The sequence below is a fragment of the Pleurodeles waltl genome, chromosome 9 (genome assembly GCF_031143425.1).
Source record: "Pleurodeles waltl isolate 20211129_DDA chromosome 9, aPleWal1.hap1.20221129, whole genome shotgun sequence".
In the NCBI taxonomy this organism is placed as follows: domain Eukaryota; kingdom Metazoa; phylum Chordata; class Amphibia; order Caudata; family Salamandridae; genus Pleurodeles; species Pleurodeles waltl.
Genome location: NC_090448.1, coordinates 523,045,585 through 523,061,908, shown reverse-complemented (window position 1 = coordinate 523,061,908; position 16,324 = coordinate 523,045,585). Strand labels below are relative to the sequence as shown.

The 16,324-nt window shown below is 48.3% G+C and overlaps 1 protein-coding gene across 1 annotated transcript; it reads right to left on the bottom strand.

The window, feature by feature from the left end:
• Positions 1 to 424: 424 nt before the first annotated feature.
• LOC138259697 (uncharacterized) lies at positions 425 to 832 on the bottom strand. The gene has a single exon (XM_069207590.1). The coding sequence runs from the start codon at positions 830 to 832 to the stop codon at positions 425 to 427; it is 408 nt and encodes a 135-aa protein (XP_069063691.1).
• Positions 833 to 16,324: the final 15,492 nt, after the last annotated feature.

The window sequence follows — 16,324 nt, the reverse complement described above, 5'->3', positions numbered from 1 at the left end:
GGGGGGATCCATAGCGGTACGTTAGCAAAGAAGTATAGGAGACGGGGCAGCATCACCATTTTAGACAATGCCACTCTAGCCATTGTTGTCAGTTTTAGTGATCGCCAGAACCCAACTGAGGTGCGCAGTGACCGGAGTGCGTCACCCAAGTTGCCATCCCGGAGGTCGGCCAGCTCGTGGAATATCTGGATCCCCAGATATTTAAAAGTTCGCGGGGCCCAATTCACATCTCTGGGGAATGTTTTGGGGCATACGCTGTTTGGCATTATGGGGAATACGAATGTTTTGCCTCGATTAAGACGCAGTCCCGATAGTTCCCCGAAGTCGTCTAAGTTCTTTAACACCCAGGGGAGTCCACTGGGTCCATCTCTTAAGTACACCAAGATGTCGTCTGCATATAGGGAAATAATATGTTCGTTTGGGCTCAGATAATTCCTTTGCCGACTCCGTCCTGTCGTAGTTTGGCCGCTAGGGGTTCGATTGCCAGGGCAAATAGTAGCGGGGATAGGGGGCATCCCTGCCTAGTTCCTCGATATACCGGGTATGAATCAGATACTGTTTTGCCCGTCTTCACCCTAGCTAGCGGGGAGGCATACAACAGGTCCACCCACTTCACCCAATTTTCTCCCAGTCCCATCTCTAGCATCACAGCCCTGAGGTAATCCCACCTGATGGAGTCAAAGGCCTTTTCGAAGTCTACTGCTAAGAGGGCCCCTGTGGGGGGTTTCTCTGCAGCTGGCATGTGTAAAATAGCAAAGATCCGCCTCAGGTTCAGCGATGTGCTGTGGCCAGGAACGAAACCATTTTGGTCCGCGTGCACTAGTGTGGTCATTCAGGGGAGTAATCTGTTAGCCATGATCTTACTGAGGATCTTAAAATTGCTGTTCAGCATTGATAAAGGGCGTAAGTCGGTCACTGGTGCCTCCCTGTTTTTTGTTTTGGGTAGCGGCACCACCAAGGCCTCCCGCATTGTGACTGGCAGCTCTCCTCGTCGCAAAGCCTCCGCGTATACCTTAGCCAGTTGGGCCACTAACAATGTCCTATATTTTTTGTAAAAGTCCATTGGGAGGCCATCGGTGCCGGGGGTCTTTCCGGGAGCTAATTGTAGTATGGCCTCGCTTATCTCCTCCGCTGTTACTGGTCCCCCTAGCTCATCTCTCCCTTCTGGGTCTAAGGTCAGGAGGGCGATTCGCTGCAGGAAATCTCGAAAGGTTTCAACCCCCAGGTCTTGGGGTTTCCTATACAAGTGCATGTCATATCCCTTAAAAGCCTCATTGATTGGGCCTGGGCTACGCCTGTGAATTCCCTCTTTATCTCGCACACTTTTGATGGGTTCTCCCCCTCCGCCTGGGCGCACCAGCCAGGCTAGAAGCCTTCCCGATCTACCTTCCTCTGATTGCACTGATGTCAGGTATTTTTGTGTGCTATGGCACCTAAGCTGTTCCTCTAACTGAGAATGTTCTCTACGGGCACGTTGATATTCCTCGTTCTCTTGGGTTCCAGGATCCCGTCTCACTTCCCATTCATGTATTTTCTTCTCTGAGGAGATCAGTTCCCTCTCGAGTGTGCGTTTCACCCCCACCGACTGGCCTAGGCAAAAAACCCTTCTCACCACTTTAAGCGTTTCCCATTCTATGGCCCTAGACGCAGTAGATCCGCTGTTAATCTTGGTGTGTTCTGTCAAGTGGGCCCGAAGGGCTTCTCTATATGCCTGATCTTCCAACGCCGCTGGGGACAGTCTCCATGTTGGTATTGGGGGTCTATCCCCTAAGATACTTAGGGGGTCATTCCGACCCCGGCGGGTGCCGCCCGCCGGGCGGAGACCGCCAGAAGACCGCACCGCGGTCAAATGACCGCAGCGGTCATTCTGACTTTCCCGCTGGGCCGGCGGGTGACCGCCAAAAGGCCGCCCGCCGGCCAAGCGGGAAAGACCCAGCAACGATGAAGCCGGCTCCGAATGGAGCCGGCGGAGTTGCTGGGGTGCGACGGGTGCAGTGGCACCCGTCGCGATTTTCAGTGTCTGCAAAGCAGACACTGAAAATCTTGCTGGGGCCCTGTTAGGGGGCCCCTGCACTGCCCATGCCAGTGGCATGGGCAGTGCAGGGGCCTCCAGGGGCCCCACGACACCCGTTCCCTCCAGCCTCTTCCTGGCGGTGTAAACCGCCAGGAACAGGCTGGCGGGAAGGGGGTCGGAATCCTCATGGCGGCGCTGCTTGCTTCCTTTGGCCAGGTTTCCCTTTTCTGACCGCGGCTTTACCGCCGCGGTCAGAATTGGCCAGGAAGCACCGCCAGCTTGTTGGCAGTGCTTCCGTGGTCGTTGGCCCTGGCGGTCAATGACCGCCAGGGTCAGAATGACCCCCTTAGTGTCACCAGTAAGGGGTTATGGTCTGATAGTGTGCGGCCCAGGTACTCTGCGTGGGTCACATAACGTGCCAGGCCCGTGGTACATGTTATTCTGTCAATTCTTGTATGTAGCCAGTGGAGACCTGAGTAATAGGAGTAGTTGCTGTCGCTTGGGTGTTGTTCCCGCCAAACATCCACCAGCCCCCAGGAGTCCAACCATTCACAGAGCTGTTTGGCTATTCTAGTGGACGCTGCGCCCTGTAGCGGTGGGGTCGATCTGTCCATGTTAATGTCCAGTATTGCATTAAAGTCCCCCCCCACTAGCAATTCTCCTGCGCATTGGCGGGTTAGGTGGCTCGATAGATTGGTCAGGAAGGGGACCTGGTTCTGAGTGGGAGCATAAATGCAACTCATGACAACTGGAATACCATGTAGTCTTCCTTCTAACACCACAAACCTACCCTCTCGATCTATGTTGGATGAGTCTACTGTCAGTGGGACCCCGGCCCTGACCCATATCAGTGCACCCCTCGCGTAGGCCGAGTACTCTGTGGCAAACACCTGTCCCCTCCATCTGCGCCTCAGTTTCTCAACCTCCCCAGCTATCAAGTGGGTCTCTTGCAGCATTGCCACCTGCACCCCTCTTCTCTTCAAGTAGGTGAGGACTCTGTGCCTTTTGGCAGGTGTGCTCATCCCCCTGACATTCCATGTTATAAAATTATATTCTGCCATCTTAATACAGTAATTTGATGATAGTGTCCTTGGTTCCCCCAGGTTACCACCCTATCCCCGCTCATGTTCAAACATTTCCTACCATCGTGTATCGCCAACCACTTAGCCAAGCTAACTAATAACTGTAAAACCCAACTCCCCCAGCCCCGGGCGCCTACTCACCTGCAGGTAGCCCAGAAAATCACGCAACATTGCAACTTGTTCAAACTTGTAGCTACAGTTCCCGCCAGGCTAGCTAGACCAGCGAAGTACTCCAGAAAGTCCACCAAGTTGGTCCCTTCGGCTCCCTCAGGAAGGCCCACTACTCGCACATTGTTCCTCCTGTTTCTGCCCTCCGCGTCCTCGGCCCTTTGTTCTAAGCGTGTTACTCTAGCAGCCAGGGAGGTCACCTCTGCCGCTAGATCCTTCTGTTTCGGTCCAACAATTGCCAATGTGGATTCCGTTTCCTTGACCCTGTCCGCCAGTTTATGGTGGTCTGCCCTTAGGAGGTCCACTTCGACTGCTACTTGGTTGATGTCGTGTTGTAGCGTTGTCTTTGTGTCTTCAATCGTCCCCAAAATTTTGTCCAGGGTTTCCTGTATGTTGGATTGCAGATGGGGCTGTTCTTCCATTTCCTTACACGCCGGTGGAGGTGCAGTGTCCATGATTTTCTTTTTGTGACGGGCCTTGGGGGGCATCGGTCAGGTCAGGCGGGGAGGACTGCACCTCTAGGCGCAGGCCCGAGCCACCACTCAGGCCAACTTACTCCCGCGCTCCAGCGTCACAGCAAGCGTGGGCTCAGGATTAGTCCCCCAGATTGGCGTCAGGCTGGGCCCGTCAGCGCGGTACCAGTGCGGTACCAGTGGGGTCCACATCCACTGCTCGTTTACTGGGTTCTGACTTCGGCTGCTCCGATAATAGTCCCTGCGGGGGCTACGGGCCAGCCGTTCACTCTATGTTGGGCAGTTTTTATTTTTTCTCTTGTTTTCTGTATTCTTTTTTTTTTTTTAAAGTTTTTGGGGTTCTGCCCATACCCTTCTGTAGTGTCCTTTTATCACTTGTTGCTTTCTTTTTTTTTCTTCTTTTTTTTTCCTTCCCCCCTTTTTCTTTCCTTTCTTTTCTTTTCTCTTTTTTTTTTTTTCTTTTTCCTTTCAATAATTTTCTTGCTTTACTTGTGCCCCCTCGGGGGGTCATCACGTTGGCCCCCGCAGCTGCTCTGCGTTGTTTTCTGTTGTCTCCAGTGCTCTGCTCCGGTCGGATGAGAGGCTGGCCTCGCGTCTCCTCCGCCGGCCGCTTCTGGTTTCGTTCGCTGCTCCAGGGGCCGAGTGCCGCTCGGCTCTACCCCCGCTCCTCACGGGGAGGCCTCACCACTTCAGCCCGCGGCACCAGGGCTTACTTGGCCGGGGCCGCTTCTCCAGCCGTACCGACCACACCGCGGCTCCCGGCGCCACTCGAGGCCCCGGCTTGTCGGGGCAAGGTAGGCCACAGGTCCGCCCCAGAGCCGACAGGCCGATTCTGGCTCCCCGCGCATCCCGGATCAAGGACGGCGGCCAGGCGGCATCCGGGGGTCTTCCCCAGGCCAGCGGTCGCCCTCGGTCGATGAGGCACCCGAAGATGGCACGCTTTTTGGTCCAAATTCTAGCGGTCCCTCCGGAGCCGGGAGATCAAGCTTGCGCCATCTCCCGGTAGCTGGCCACGCCCCCCAAAATCCAAATCTCAATAATATGAACTCTCAAAGGACCAACTCATCAAGCTGCTACCATCTCTGGGAACACCTATAGCAGGCTCCTAGGGAGACAAACCTTCACCTCTTTTTACCAACACTGTTAACACCTGTTACTCTGTACCGTACGTCTATGATGAGTTTTTAAGGAGACAAACTCTCAGCCTCTCTTACCATCTCTTTTAACACTTGTTACTCTGTACTGGATGTCTATGATAAGCTCTTAAGGAGACTAACCATTACCTCTGCTACCATATCTGTTAGCGCGTCTGACCTTAATAAGTAAACGCACAAGGGGACGTGAATAGGTCGATGAACCTTTTGATTCATAATTAAGATGTTCTTGCTCCAATACATAACCAATAATCAATACACAATAATCAATAATTATCAGCAATCTATAACAGTAATAATCAATGGAGTCAGTAATTGTCACGCACCATGACCTTTCAGTTATGAATAACCATACCCTTTAGTAGTAATTAGAATATTTATTTCCCTATATTAACAACACTAAGGTCATGTAGATTAATATCAAAATCAAATGAAACACATACAGAAACAACATTGGCTGTATGAAACGGCGGAAGAAACGTAATCTAATCAAAGCTTGAACTACAACACTTTCAAAGGTTACGGTGCAAATCAGTAACAAAGTCAACTGCGTCAAAGTAATCAGGTACATAAGTTTAGCAGCAAAATTAATCAAGCATTAATCCCTGTTAGCATGATTTCATTAGTGAGGATCCTTAACTAACACCAGATTAGCATCAGCATGTTGGTCTTCATGCAAACAATTTAGTAACACAAATTTGGTAAAACATCTAACTATGGCTCTATCAAAACAATGCAGTTGATACCTAGAAAGAAAAAGAAAATATGCATAAGAATCAACAGTCTATTTCATTATACCTTTCCTTAATGTGGATCAGCAAGCAGAGTCAGTCTTCGTCCTCAGGACAACAGTCGATCAGCAAGGCATCAGGATTCAGCATCAAAGTTGGTCTTCATGCAAACAATTTAGTAACACAAATTTGGTAAAACATCTAACTATGGCTCTATCAAAACAATGCAGTTGATACCTAGAAAGAAAAAGAAAATATGCATAAGAATCAACAGTCTATTTCATTATACCTTTCCTTAATGTGGATCAGCAAGCAGAGTCAGTCTTCGTCCTCAGGACAACAGTCGATCAGCAAGGCATCAGGATTCAGCATCAAAGTTCAGAAAAGGGGGTTATTCTAACTTTGGAGGAGTGTTAATCCGTCCCAAAAGTGATGGTAAAGTGACGGATATACCACCAGCCGTATTACGAGTTCCATAGGATATAATGGACTCGTAATACGGCTGGTGGTAAATACGTCACTTTTCCGTCACTTTTGGGACGGATTAACACCTCCTCCAAAGTTAGAATAACCCCCAAAGTCTTTAGGCAACTTGAAAGAATAGAGGTAAACCCTTCGAAAGAATAGATAAAATGGCAAGTCTTCACCCGTGCGGTGTCGTTAAATCAGAACTACTAAAACTACTTCCCAAATTGCTATTGGTCAATTAAGCACAGGTTCACACCTTGTCCAATAAAACTAAAACTACAAATCTATGAATTCTACTATTACTCCTTTCACATGTCATTGATTGGTTTTCTGGCAATGTCCTCATCATCCGGCTTGTCAGGTAACAATATTGTTGCAGCTTCCACTCCAGTCAGAATCTCCATTGTTCTACTCCTGAGAAAGTCAGTCTCACACGCATTACATACAAAATGTTACATTAACGAGAACAGCATCTTCTAGCCGTTGATTCTCATGAGAAACAATTCTCAGCTGCGAGCACATAATGCAAAATGGAAAATCACAGTTTAAGTCTCAAGGACAACCATTTATTAAACATTAAGAAATACAGCTTTGACATGAGGCCTGGCATACTAGGCCAAAACATTTGCTACGTTAAGGCCTACAGTTAATAAAACTAGAGCATAATGCACACCCCTTAATAAGACATACTACTACATTAGCCAAACATATAGACAACATTTCACAACATTAATTCATTAGTAAGTACACTTTGTGACCATTGCCGGCCACTCTTCGTAATCATATTTTCCAATGCGTGCATTATTTTTCTACGTTATTATATTTTCTACACAAATCGCTGATTTAGAATACACAAATATTCATTAATAATTTGTTTTAAAACACCTGTGCTAGCACTCTCACACACACACTCACAGGGACACTCTCATACCCACTGTCTTACCCAGAGGTACCCTCTCACACCTACTCTCACACCCAGACATTCATTCTCACACCCACATAGACCCTCTCACACACACTCTCATACCCAGACAAATACTTTCACACCCACTCTCTTATATTTATATATATATATATATGTATATATATATATATATATATATATATATATAACCTACTAGCGGTCGCCAGTAGGTAGTTATAGTTAGGACCTAGTTTTGTTAGAAAAAGCGTTTTTGACCTGCCTATATTTTTGGCACTGTTTGACGAATCTTAACTACGTTTTCCAAAACAAGTGTCAAGTTGAGTGTTGTTGTACATGGAAAGTGTCGGGGTGATCCGTGAAGCGGGCCGAGAAAAAGGGGGGAGGGGAGTAAAACAAAATGTGTTTCCAATGCTAATAGCCATAGAGTCTTTAGACATACCTGAAGCCTGAACTGCAGGACAGAATTACACCAAAATTGGCAGAAACGTAGCTTTTAGTCCGGAGATTAAACATTTTGTTATTTGGTGTAAATCTGTTTAGTAGTTTCAGAGAAAATGAAGTGAATCCAAATTTGTATATCTGGGTGGAGCCTAAGCATAGATCTCATGTTGAGATTTGACTGGCTGTCGGCGTTTCAACCAGAAAGTGCTGGCAGCCATCCCGGGACCAATATATAAGATAGTACCCCATTAAAATGCATTGCAGTGAATGGCAGGTTTTGAGGGTCACAAAAAAGAGAACTTATGAAGGGTGATACATTTTAGTTACAATATAAATAATTTGTTGATGGTACCATACTAATTTTAGTAATTGTGGTGTGTTCTAATGTGATTTTACCCTGCATGTATGATGCTTGAGAGAAAACTGTTTTCTCATGGCTTTCCCATAGAGGTTATGGAAGGTGCTCCATAAGCTAAAATGAGAGCATATGTTCTGTAATTGCGCATTATCTTTCTCAGCCATATGAGAATGAAGTCTGGCATTCTCAGTAAAAAATGTACTTCAAACAGGAGCAGCCTGTCATTTGATTCCCTTGTATTCTATGTCAGGACCGGAGGCTCAGATTATACTGCTCTTTCCATGCTTTATTTTCACACAGCAGCCAATAGGAGAAGATATTATTAAAAGAAAACATATCCCAGCATTCATAGTATATACAACACAACCATAGAGAACAGAGTATATAAACCGAAGAGGCTAAAGAACTTCCTCTTTTTTTGCTGCTTCCGCAGCCAGTTAAGTGCTTTACCTCTTTACCATTGTTTCTTCTGACGGTGTTGCTATTCGCGCTGTGTTTAGTCGCGCTGCATATTTTTTCTGTGGAGTGGGAGCGGGAGTGTGTCGGGTCATTCCCGACTCGGAGATACTCTCCATAGGTTGAGGCGGATTCAGCTGTTGTTTAACCTGCGGCCTGACGCGCACGTGTGAACGCTCTCTCTCCTCACTTGCGCACCCTCTCAAGACGCGCACCCGCGCTTGCTCGTTTCTTCTGGCGCCCGTTTTTGAATGAAACGTGCGATCAGAGAACGAGACGGTGCGAGTGCCTAGTTCTTCCCAGCGACGATTCCTGAAGCCTTTGCAAGGGTTGTCCAGCAATTTTACCTATCGCTGCCTATAGTTTTTGCCTGAACGCCTCTTCCTCACTCCCTGACACCCTGGCATCACGTTGTGACCAGGGTTGGATAAATCAGATTAGGCGCTGCCTAGAGTGCTGCAGGTTGGCTCCCTCCACACTCTAAATTATTTTAACGCAGTGTTTTTTGTTGTTGTTGTAGTCTTGTACTACCCAATATCCACGTGTTCCACGTGACAGAGATACTATGGCCCAGTCATATACTTATGAGGACGAGGAATATTTTGGGAGTGAGCCCCCCTTTCTTGATGATAATTTGGTGGGCGCGCTAGACAATACCGTGCAGCTCTCGGTAAATAAGGCACTGGCGAAGGCTCTGGGGCCCCTCCCCCATCATTTTGAGAGCTTTGCGCGCCAAAAAGGTTGGCTGCCCCACATTGCGCCTTCGGATGAAGCGTTATCTGACCAGCCCTCTACCTCCAAAGGTAAGGCTAAAGCCAAGACTTGGGCCCACTCCGACATTTTCAGGAAATTGGCCTCCTCCATTCAAAAGGAGCATGGTTATAGCTCCTCTCAAGCGCAAGACGCTTATGGTTCAGATTCAGACCAGTCGTCCTCCAAACCTTCATCCGAGTCTGATTCTGAGGAGGATCTCGGGGTCCGGCTGGGCCCGAGCAAACGCAAGAAGTCGGAGACCGCTAAAGCCCCACCTCCCAAAGCCCCTCGTGTATTGACCTTCAGCCCGGAGGAGATCGTCCACCCCCGCTCCTCAAGCTGGGTTCCTCCGCCCGAGGTGGCAGAATACCTCCAAAACCATATCAGAGCAGGTTTCGACAAGGACGTGAGGGCCAGGCTTCGCGCTGAGTGCCCTCGCCCAGACTTGGAGGGTAAGGTCACGGATACACCAGACGTGGATCCTACGATGGTCACCTTCTTAAAGAAATGGGCTAAGGACCCCAAAAAGGGCCTAGACCGTGCTTGGCGCTCTTGCCAAGACAAGCTCCTTGACCTCTCGGGCCCTCTGGCAAAGATCTTGGAGATGGCTTACGTAGCCAAGGAGTCTCAGTCCCCTATCGATCCTGACATCCTGGTAGGGTGGGCTCAGCGAGCCATTTCCCATCTAAGCAATGCCAATGTGGCCTTATCGACAGAAAGGAGGCGCTCTATCCTAATGAGAATTGACCCTCAGCTCACTGAACTCGCCACAACTGAAGCGGCCCATGTGGCCCAGGGACTCCTGTTCGGGGCCCCCTTCATTAAGGACTTGGCCAAATTTGCTGCGACCTTCAATACCATGGATAAAGCCCAACTGTCGCTCAAAAAAGTCTTCAGAGAGACTCTTTTTAAGAGAGCCGGACGTCTGCAGGGTCGCTCGTCTGGCTGCTCCTATTATCAAGGCCCCAGACGAGATGCCCTGTCCAGGGGCCGTGGATATTACAAAGAGCAACAAGCAAGCTCCACCTTCTATCCATCGCGTCCCCGAGGAGGTAGGGGCCGGTACAGCAAGAACTCATACAGAGGTCAGCAAGGAGATACCCAGGATCGCACCAATTCAGGTGAGAATAATCCACCCTTCCGAGGTGGTTCTTGGGGGCAGGGTCCAAACTTGTTTGACGGAGTGGAAAAAATTATCCAGGGACCCCTGGCTGTTACAGACCGTTCAAGGGTTCAGCTTGGAATTTTACCAGACCCCTTATCAACAATTTCCCCCTCCTCTTCCCCATTTTTCCTGTCCCGATAGAGACATCATAGACTTGGAGGTTCAAGCGCTCCTCAAGAAGGGTGCTATTTTCCAAACTGTTCCCCATCCCAGGGGTTTCCTAAGCCCCATATTTCTGGTAGACAAGAAAGGGTGAGGATCGCGTTTGGTCCTAAATCTCAAGGAATTCAACGCATGGCTGGTCTACCGACATTTCAAGATGGAAGGAATCCATCTCCTCAGAGATATACTGCAAGAAGCAGATTTGTTAGTGCGGCTAGACCTAAAGGACGCTTATCTAAGCGTTCCTATTTTCCCGCCTCACCGGCGTTTCCTTCAGTTTCTCTGGCAGGGCCAGTGCTTCGAGTTTCAAATACTCCCTTTTGGGCTAGCCTCCGCTCCTTGGTGCTTCACCAAGGTGATGAGGCCTGTGGTGGAATCCCTTCGTGCAAGGGGTGTGCGTCTGATAGTTTACCTCGACGACCTGATCATTATGGCTCAGGACCCCCTTATCGTTCAGGTCCACTTGTCTTGGACGATCCAGCTTCTTCAGGATCTGGGTTTCATAATCAATCAACCCAAGTCTTGTCTCCGTCTGTCTCAACAGATCAAGTTTCTGGGCTTCAAGATAGACTCGGTGACAGCTCAGTTGAGCCTCCCTCCTCTGAAGGTGCACAATATAAAGAAGGAATTGCGCCTACTTTTGTCCAGACAGAAAGTGTCATTGAGGAGTTTAGCCAGGATGGTGGGTCTTTTATCATCCTCGATCCAGGCTATTTTCCCGGGTCCGCTACACTACAGAGCCCTCCAATGGCTCAAAATTTCTCTCCTCCAGAAGGGCTTGTCTTATACGGACTTAGTTCCTCTGAATCCAGAGGGCCGCTCGGAGATAACCTGGTGGTTAGAGCACATGGAGGCCTGGAATGGGCGAGCGATTTTTGGCACATCCCCGGATGTTATTCTGGAATCGGATGCCAGCAGATGGGGCTGGGGAGCCCGTTGTGGGGATGTGACCACGGGGGGCCGTTGGTCGGAGGAGGAGCTCCGCCTCCACATCAACTGCCTGGAACTTTTAGCCAGATCCTTTGCAATCCGGAGTGTCTCTCCTCTGAAGGCGGATTGTTGCATTCTCTTGGAATGGACAACATCTCCGCGGTCAGATATGTGAACAAACTGGGGGGCACGAGGTCTCAGACCTTAGCTCGCATTGCCAGGGATTACTGGCAATATTGCCTCCAACATCGCATCTCAGTGAATGCGGAGTACCTTCCGGGGACTCGCAACACAGTGGCGGATTGGAATTCCAGATTCCTGCGGGATTCCAGCGATTGGATGCTGCTCCCAAAAGTGTTCGCCTCTCTCAACCAGAAATGGGGCCCTTTCTCGATAGATCTATTTGCCTCGAGATTGAATCGCCAGCTTCCTCTCTTCTTCAGCTGGAGACCAGATCCAGAAGCGATGGCCACCGATGCCTTTCTCCAGGACTGGTCACCCCATCGAGCTTATGCCTTTCCCCCCGTTCAGCATGATTCCTCGTGTCCTTTCCCAAGTCCGACGTCTGAGAATGGAGGTTGTGTTGATAACCCCTCTTTGGAGGGCTCAAGCCTGGTTCCCCTTAGCACTGGACCTTCTGTGCAACTTCCCCCTCCTCTTCACAACCTTCTCCTGGCGCCTCTGGGGTACCCGCACCCCTTGATTGTTCAGGGCAAGTTACACCTGGTGGCCTGGAGAATTTCAGGCGTCATTGGTTCCTGCCAGGCATTTCAGAACAAGCTTCCAGTTTCATCCTACAAGCCTGGTCCTCCAATACACACAAGCAGTATTCCTCTGCTTGGAAGCGATGGAGTCATTGGTGTGAGGAACGGGATTCCGATCCCTTTAACGCTGATGTCAGTTTAGTGGTCAATTTTCTGGCTTCACTAGCAGCTGCAGGCCTAGCTTACAGATCGATCAATAATTATAGATCCGCCATTTCAGCAGGTCTTTTACCAGTTTTAGGTAAACCTATTGGTGAGCACCTTATTGTCTGCAAATTAATGAGGGGTATTCGTCTGTCGAACCCCCGTGTCTCAGATATTCTTCCCTTTGGGACGTCAACGTAGTTCTTACGTTCATTTCGTCTTGGCCGGACAACAGATTCCTTTCACTCAAAAAACTCTTGGCCAAATTAACCTTATTACTATGTCTCATTTCATGCAAGAGGGTATCTGATGTACGTTCCCTTGATCTGCAGGGCAGATTTTTTCTCCTACGGGAGTTTCCTTTTCGATCTCCAAACGTACTAAGACGGGCACCAATTCAGTGTCTTACCCTTCCTTCCCTCATAATCCCAAACTATGTGTAGTACAGTGTTTAAAGGCCTATGAATCGGCTACAGAGGAATTTCGTGCAGACCCTAGAGGTCAATTGTTGATTGCACTGCAGAAGCCTTTCAAGCCAGTCTCGTCGGCTACTTTAGCCAGATGGATCAGATGGCTTCTTTCTGAAGCAGGGATTAATGTCTCCATGTTTGGAGCTCATTCAGTCCGTGGAGCTATGGCTTCAAAGTCCTTTAATGTAGGCATGAGGTTGGAGAACATTATGAAGGCGGCAGACTGGTCTTCGGAATCTACTTTTAAGACTTTCTATCATAAACCCATTGTAGACATTGCACCAATCGTGGTTGATCAGCTTTGAACTAGCATAATCTGAGCCTCCGGTCCTGACATAGAATTGAAAATTCTTAACACGTAAGCTTGATTTTTTTTTATTCTACTGCAGCCTCCCAGAGTGTTCTAAAGAACAACTAGAGCGCTAACAGTCTTGCTTATGACAAAAGTGTGGCACACCAGAAGCCATCTTAATTGAATCAAACTGGTAAAACATAAAACATTTAATTGAGAAAGGAACAAAATGAGGAGGGTCCTTTTGCTTTAGAAGTTATGGTTAGTGCCATGTAGAGAAAAAATAGGAAATGTTTTAAGTGAATTCTCAAATATCTTCCTCTTTTATATCATTAAAACTTTCTAAACTGCAGACTGAAACATTCACTTTCAACACCCGCAGCAGACTGCCAGTTCACTCCCTTGTGATCAGCAGCCTGAGGTGTTCTAATGAATAACTAGAGTACTAACATTCTGAATGTATGCCAAAAATCTGACACATCTGAATGCCACATTGATGGAATCGAAGTACAAAACTGAAAGCATTTTCTACTGAGGACACTGCAGTAAGTAAGGAAATGAGGGCGCGTCATAATAAGCAAGTCTCCCAAGATGGGCACCAGAGAAAAAAGAGCCCAAGTGTAGCACAAATATCCCCCAAATGTAACCCACATAAAGCCCAATGACAGAAGTGTGCTAAATACTTATTTTCTTTAGCTTTTTTGCAGGTTTAAATAGCTCAGACTGGACCCAAAGGTATTGGAGTGCTTTACATGAGCATCACTCACATTAACACATTCATTTTGGTACATAAAATTAGGAAATAAGTTAAAAGTGCTTAGTCGCTGAGAACTCTAAAAATAGGTCCTCATTTTAGTTGTTTAGAACACTAACTATAATTTCTATTGGAATAAGACACTCTCATTTGTATAATTTCTAAAGGAAGTGCTTTAGATATTACAGTTTTGATTACATCAAGATGATATCAGGCTCAATAAATATGGAATGTTAGCAATCTAATTGTTCATTAGAATACTGTGGTGAGTCAGGTGTCAGGGACACTGACTCAGATAATTGAGGGAAGTGAGGAGGATGCAAAGGCAACAAGTTGACCACACTAGGCAGTTGGCAGGGGCAGTTGCAGTACAAGAAACTGTGGACGGCAGGAGAAAGGGGGGTAGGGGCAACACACTAACCTTGCAGGCAGTTAAGGGAGGCTTTGGTAATATAGCAGACCATTGAGGGCAGAAAAAAGAGGCAGTGGCAGTACAGCCATACATGCCAACAGACCTGATTCAGGCAGGAGGCTCCCGATGTTTTCAAGCCCAAAAGAGCTTTATTTTAGCTGCCTCCTGCCTAAAATATCTCTTTTTTCAATGTAAGTCAATTGGGAAAATCAATTCCCTAGGTTTTTTTTTCAAAATATCCCTCTTACCAAGTTCAAAATGTCGGCAAGTATGGTACATTGGATCACGGAGGGCAGGAGGGATGGAGTCGGGACAAGGACTCAAATAGTGAAGGGCAGGTGGGAGATGGTCAGCGGCACCAAACTAACCTTACATGCAAGCATCAGGGGTTGCAGCAACACAATATACCATACAGGGAAAGCGGGACGGCAGTATAACGGACCATGGAAAGCAATAGGTAGGGGACTGGGCCATACGTATGGACAACAGAGGTCAGAGAGGAAAAAGGAAAGAGCAGAAAGCTGACCATACCGGACAGGAGGGACAGTTGCAGCAGAATGGACCATGAAAGGCAGGAGGAAGAAAGCAGTGGCAGTACATCGGACCATGCTGGGCACGAGTGAGGGGGCTGGTGCATGGACTCAGAAAACAGAGGATAGGGAAGAGGTGGATGGGGCAGCAAGCTAACTGTTCAGGGCAGGTGGGATGGGCAGTGGCATAACAACAGTCACACAGGGCTGTAATGAGGGAGCAGGGGCATGGACTAGGACAATGGATGGCAAGGAGGAGGGCTGCAGGAGCAGTAAACTTGGTTGAAGGCAGCGCAATTGCAGGTCATGCCCAGCGTCCAACCCCCCACCCCAACTGTGAATTACTTAATGTTGAAAAAAAACCTAGAAATTCACTGAAAATACCAACAGTTAGAGGGTCATTATCGTTAGGGATTAGGCTAAAAAAACAAAAAAACTTTGAAATTCACTAAAAAGCAAAGGTTACGGGGATGTTATAGTTGGGTTCAGATTTTACACACACAAAACCATTGAAATTTAGCTGTTACAGTAATTTCTAGTAGGCAAATTATGGTTTTCAAATAATTGTGCGCCACCATGCCAGCATCCTGAAAATTTGTGAATTTTCGTGAATTATTCATGAATGTGAAAAAAAGTGAAAAAAACCCACTGAGGCCCTCATTATGATTGTGCCGTTGTGCCGCTGCCGGGAGGGTGGTAAAGAATGCCGTATAATGACTGCAGCAGTTTTGCTAAAGCCAAGCTGCCACAATGCCGCCGACACCGCCAGGGCGGGCAGATCGCCGTGCCGGAGGTGAGCACCTCCGGTCCGTGGCAGGCGGTATTACAAGTCAGCACACAAAAACCCTGGCAGTAATACAACTGGCATCAGGAATCTCCATTCCTGTTGCTGGCTCACACAGCCCCACTCATCCACACACCTTCATACATACAACCCCACTCATCAACACACTCCCTGACATACACCCCACTTGCTTGCAGGCACACATACAAACACCCCTACTCGCATGCATCCAAATACACACACCTACTCACTTGCATCCCAACACACCCCTTCCCCTCTGCTTCCATTCAGACACACACATCCTCCCCTCCGCTTCCATTCAGACACACACACCCTCCCCTCCGCTTCCATTCAGACACACATACACTCTCCCCTCCACTTCCATTCAGACACACACACCCTTCACACAAACATACATACACACAAGTATCCACGCACAACCATACCGCTACACATACACATAAACACACACCACACACATGCACACAACACACCCCTCCACCCCTCCTTTAGAACGGTTCACCTACCTGTCTGGGCAAGGTGGTCACCCGGGAGGGGATGGGAGTTGGAGTTTCCACCACCATTGCCGCACCGACATGCAGGAATCGCTGTGCCATATTACGTCTCGTAATATGGCGGACGGAGTCCTTTTGGCTTTGTGGTGCTGGCGGTGGAACTGCCTCTCACCCGCTGTCGGTCAGGCCGACGTTGTTGGATTTCCACCCTTGAACGGGTGGAAATCCTTGGGTGAGTCCTAATACTGTGGTCTTCGCATGCCAACACTGGCAGTCTTTGGGCGCCCGCGATGAGGGCAGTCTTTCCAAAAGACCGCCAAAGTCATTATGAGGGCCTGACTCATTCATACACTAATTCATTCACTCATACATGCACTCA

What these genes read in the sequence shown, in the direction of transcription:
- LOC138259697 (XM_069207590.1), bottom strand. Translation starts at nt 832, where the DNA reads ATGACCACACTAGTGCACGCGGACCAAAATGGTTTCGTTCCTGGCCAC.